Here is a 5,547-nt window from a genome sequence, read left to right as displayed (position 1 = left end):
TGTTAAATGCGTTCAATTATGCTGGTTAGAACAACATAGTGGTTACAAACTATTTCGTACCTTTTAACTTTTTGTTCAAGTCTACCAATTTTTCTGTAAATAAAAAATGTTTTCAGTGAAGAGCCAAAGAAAATGCGCCTGATTTTGTCGATGTTGTTGAACACCAGCTTACATCAAAGAAATAACAAATTTCATCACAATACTCCGTGTATTTGGCCCTAAAATTGTGACTAATATAATTTCAAAATTTTGAATATCTCGATTGGTATTGGGAGTGTCGTCTACCAGAGGGCACTTGTAATGGACAGCGAGATTTCACATGCCTTACGTGCCTCTAATGTTTAGTGCGATAGTAGGGATTGAAAACATCCGTATGTGATTTTGTTAATCTAATTCTTCACGGAATCCCTTTCTCAGGACACTAGGAAGTAAAAATATGCAGGAACAGCTACTTCTAATCTAAACTCAACTGTTGGCCGCGGACGTTTTGCATAACCATAGATGCTATATCTTCCAGCAGTTTATTCCGAGGGCCCCCAAATGTACTACTTTGTTCATTTCCATACTGTCCTTCTCACTCCCCATTTACACTCCACACCCGATGATCTCAACCGTGAATTTGTGCACTCGGGATTATGTTGACTCTTCTCATATAATGATCTTTCAATATACTAGTATACAATTTGAATTCAGCGTTAAACTGAATGCACCATATTTTGGGTTCACTTTATTTAAAAATGCTTTTCCATAGTTAGACCGACGGTTTTGGTTACAGCGGACAGCATTGTTTATGTCATGTTCAGCGAATTGCGAAGAAAACTTAAGGTTACACAATTATTCAAGGAACAAGCTGAAAATAACATACCTTCTAAATGTGGCAACTGCTGTTTCAAATACTCTGTATGGATAAAACGTTATTGATTTTACCTCAAGCAAATGTGCACTTTTAACGACAAATTGCACCAACTCAATCACACAACAGAGGCTAACTGTGGCAACTGCTGTTTCAAATACTCTGTATGGATAAAACGTTATAGATTTTACCTCAAGCAAATGTGCACTTTTAACGACAAATTGCACCAACTCAATCACACAACAGAGGCGATGCATGCTATTTTGAAATTCGGAAGTTGGCAGCATCGGTTGTTGACTATCCCACATTAATCTTGGAACACTGCTCCAATGTGTTCATTCTCCGGATGCCCGTATGGAGGGGGCATATGTAGGCTGAGGTACCGAACAAATAGGCTTGCACTGCGGCGGATGCATGCTGTTAGCTAGCCAACCTTACAAAATAAGTTATTTTATTTGGATTTCAGAGGGAAACTGTCTTCCATTACTTTCCTGTTATACGCCGGATGGCAAGAAAAGTGATGGCTGGTCAACGTCCATGGAAAAATACACCTCTGGGCATCGTAACGTGAATAAGTGTCGTAAACGCAAAAACGTTGTCACGAAACTGTTAAATAATCAGCTGAAACGGGTAACCTATGAGGTGAAATATTCCACGGCTGGTTTTAAAATGGTATACTTCAGTCCAATATTTTGGAATGAATTTTAATGTGGACTTAGGACGCAAGTTTGAAACGTGTTGCGTCCTAGCTACAGTGGCTCAAGGAAATGACGGCGAAGTAATGTAAGTATCTGGCAGAAGAACTCTCGCGCGTTGGAATAAATCAGACTAGAACTGCTTTTGCACTGATGCCTCCTTTATTACCGTTCCCCTTTTCCCCTTCATTTCCGAATTTAGGGTGTCCGTTTTCGTCTTAGTTTGCTACCCTCTGCAACACGAATGGCTTTGTTACTCTTGATCAGTGTTTCCTCTCTTTGAGATATGCCAGCTTGTGCATGGCCGTTACTGCCAAGCTAGTTGCGTGAGAACCGCCATTTGAACTGTAACGTTATAAACACGAATAACTTGTTGCCAACTCAGTACATTTGGGTTCGCCTATTAGAAAGAATACCTGGCTTATTGTATTCCTAATGTGGACTTCACAAATACCCGAGAAACGTACAAAACGCACATCTGAGCTGGATATCTGGAATCGGAGTCAACCTGATACAGTTTGAGACTCAACAACCGTTTGACATTAATTATGATAATTTTGGTTATAAAGAGCAACACCATGGTAAGTAGGACAGAAAACAACAAAATTCAAATTCATACCGTCAACTTTTTTAAGTGTGTCGAGCACAAAAACTGTTGATTGTGGGAAAATAAAATAATTACTTATAGAGCTAGCGCAGAGGCTCCTGTAAACGCTTGAGGTCAAAGAAGGGTTATTGCTCCTATTTCGGTCGACCTTTTAGTGCATCAAAACTATATCTTGTAGCCTTTCGTTTGATGTTCTTACAGAACATCTAAAATAATCGATCGACATTTACGAAGGAAACGTAGTTTGATTAAATCAAGATCAGAGCGATAAGGTTGTGCGTCACAAAGTTGCTGTGCAATTTTCTGTAAAGCACGAAAATTACACGGTATCTGGTGTACGTTTGAACACTTCTGTGCAACCTTCTTTAAAGGAAAATTTACGCATAATGTGAGCCAACCAGTTTTTAGGTAAGGTCATTTTTCGGGTGGTTTGATTGTGCTCAGTAAATTTCAGACCGGCCAACCAAATAGTCTTTTGATAACACCTTGACGGTTTTTGTCAATAAATTCCTCATAGTTACATAAATTGCTCACAGTTACATTTTAGTGACAAAATTGGTATCTGTGATTTGAGAATGAGTTCATGAAACCCCCGCTGTTTCTTTTGTGCAAAATCGAAAATTGTATCTAATATCACGCAAGTTGAAGTACTTTCATTTATCTGCACGCGCTGTAATATAGCTGAATTACGCACAACTGCGTACCTATTGTTACAGCATAGGATAATCTTACGAAGCACATGAACTTGTCACCCCAAGAAATTTAGTAAATAGCGGCAGCTGTTGTTAAGCTATTGCGTACCATTGAAAACTTAAACCGCTCTGAAAGTGAAATGATGCTTGAAATAAAGATAGATTAATGCAAATATCCAGCCTCATGATGCCCGTTTGCTATTTGTGGACACTACGGCAAATCCATAGAGCACATGTTGAAAGGAAACAAATGGCAACATCGTTCGACTAAACCTCCGACTGTCATATACATCGGCCGCAAGCTACTACAAATCTGGTTTGAACATTCATGAGTTTTAAAAAGGCTTAAAACCGCAACAAATTTTCAGGTGGGGAATATATATGTACAAATGTGGATAGAAAAAGGCAGCTCTAACAATAGATGAGGTGGTTCGTGATTTTTATTTGTTTTTGCCGAGGGAATTTGTATTAGGATTTCATTGTGATCGGGTCCGATTAATGAACTTATTAAGTTTGCAAAAGTGAATCATTATGTGATTCAACCACTGAGGAATTAACAGGGACCATACACTATTTATAGTTGTGCTCCATGTCAGAGTATTCATTTGGCGCTGCTCAGAAAGGCGGGCTTTCAACAAATTAGCTCCAACTTATTTTTATTCTGCTCATTTTTAACTAGACTGATGCGTTAGACTTTGTGATAAAATGTAGCAATGAAAAATCTAGAAACATCGGAGTACTTGTGATTTTTTACAATTTCATCGAAACATCCATCACAGAATCTAGCGGGTAACGAAATGGAATGTACCATTTTGCGCAGCTAGAACTTACGTGCCGCTACCACTTTAGCTTCAGTCTTGTTGTCTGTGGAAGTTGTTGGAGACACCATTAAAAATTAACAAACACGCGATATAGAAGACAAGAAAAATATCAAATAAATAACAGCTAGCTGTTGTATGCAGAGTACAATGTTAATCGAGAAATAACGGACCTAGGTCACGCGGATTACTGCCGGTGCACACAAATATGGGTTAATGGCGTCGAAACCATACGTGCGTACTGGTTTGCCGAAAAACGTTTTCTAAGGAACTGGATATGGTAGAAAAATATTACTATTGTGTGATTGAAAACTTAGCACAGCTCACGTAAGTTTCTTACAGGCGAGTCTCATGTATTATATGGCGGCTTGACTGACTATGTAGCTCTCTTATAATAAATCAGTTGTGGTCGGAATTCGCAAGTTATGGGGTAGTTGCTTACACTTTATCAGGCAGGCATACTTTCTATATCTAAATTGCCAGGGCTTTAACGGGGAATTCTATCTTANAATTGTCGGAGCTTTAACGGGAAATTCTATCTTACTGTTCTCGGGTAAATTTCATGCGGAAAATACAATAAAAATATTCCAAATTGAGCTTGACGGGAAACTACAATTAATTCTTGCACACGTCATCCGTGAAAATTGTTTTGCAATCGGATATGGAAAGCACTGTTACCCGTGACTGCATTTTCCTTATTAGTGCACACATTTGTCGCAGGTGTAATTAGATTAAAAACATGTGCAAAGTTGACAGTCAGGTTCATGCATCAGAAACAACAAAAAAGTCAAAATAACCATACCGTCTACTAATGATATCTGTCCGTCAATTGTAGCTGCGAGAGTACGTCAAACCAGAGCTTTTTTAATAATTTGTTTACTTTGCAGACAGGAGAAAAGTAAATTCCGTAATTCGAAATATCATAACAGAACCCACTGGTTTGTTTGCTCATGTTTACCCTATTATTCATACACCATGTGCAGACAAGAAGTTTGATAACATACAGATCCAAATTATAGTTTGTGGCTACATTCCACCTGCCTAACCGTCCACAAAATCAGGATAAAATGCTGACCGTAAGTCGTTTCAGCTTGAGATCAAGCTGGATGCTTACGTCGTTCCAAAAACGATAAATAACTAAATGTATGCTCTGCAAACAGTTCAGACAAGATAATACAAATCAATACTCACAAATAATCCCCGACAAATAGCTGGAAATTTGTTCTATATGAGGTGAAACGAGCGATGGATTGCACACAGTACAAAAAGCAGGCAAAATAATCTCGCACAGTACAGACAAAATACACGCAATTAAAGTGTATGCAACATGAGCGACCTATCAAACCAGAAGATCACGGAAAATTTCTACGCATGTAGCTAATGAAATGCTAGGTTTTTTACTGTTGTCTTCGTTGTAACATTTTTTGTCTCCTTCTGCTTACACAGTTGGATATTTGAAAGACTTTCAGCTTTGTTTTTGACATTATTGCCCACGTGATTGCACAGCCGTCACAATGTCCCCATCAACCATTTGGTTGGATCAGTGGTCTGACGCACACAGACAGACGTACCAAATTAAACTTTGGATGCCAAACCTGGCCAAGTAAAAGATTAAGCCAAGCTAAATGAGGATAACCTGTGGTTATCGATTTTCGGTGCACTTTGCTAGTGATAAGTGCAAGCCGGTTTGTCAGAAAATCAGAGCGGTGCTACATGGCGACAGAGTGTGTTCGAATCTTCCATGGAACCAGTCATTTTCTGTATAGACTGAACTATTACCTGTAGCACAGGATTGACTACGAACGTCACTCCGCGTAACGGGAACGTTGGGCGTCTAATAAATTCCATTGAATTCTATGGTTGATAGTGATCACACTCCAGC

General features: G+C 38.9%; 2 protein-coding genes across 2 annotated transcripts in view; one reads left to right on the top strand and one right to left on the bottom strand.

Annotated features, from left to right (window-relative positions):
* Nucleotides 1-5,547, top strand: part of T265_03275 (hypothetical protein) — a gene marked incomplete at both ends in the record, with an annotated part of 49,794 nt that overhangs the window by 7,912 nt on the left and 36,335 nt on the right. The window lies entirely within an intron of this gene.
* T265_13204 (hypothetical protein) overlaps nt 1-5,547 on the bottom strand; it is a gene marked incomplete at both ends in the record, with an annotated part of 30,905 nt that overhangs the window by 4,110 nt on the left and 21,248 nt on the right. Inside the window, 5 exons of the mRNA XM_009167721.1 lie at nt 61-93; nt 866-898; nt 2,168-2,200; nt 3,679-3,711; nt 4,468-4,500. Coding sequence (XP_009165985.1) covers nt 61-93; nt 866-898; nt 2,168-2,200; nt 3,679-3,711; nt 4,468-4,500 — 165 coding nt within the window. The remainder of the gene's footprint in view (nt 1-60; nt 94-865; nt 899-2,167; nt 2,201-3,678; nt 3,712-4,467; nt 4,501-5,547) is intronic.

This window comes from Opisthorchis viverrini (assembly GCF_000715545.1).
Source record: "Opisthorchis viverrini unplaced genomic scaffold opera_v5_45, whole genome shotgun sequence".
NCBI classification, from domain to species: domain Eukaryota; kingdom Metazoa; phylum Platyhelminthes; class Trematoda; order Opisthorchiida; family Opisthorchiidae; genus Opisthorchis; species Opisthorchis viverrini.
This window is presented reverse-complemented; position numbering and strand designations above follow the sequence as displayed.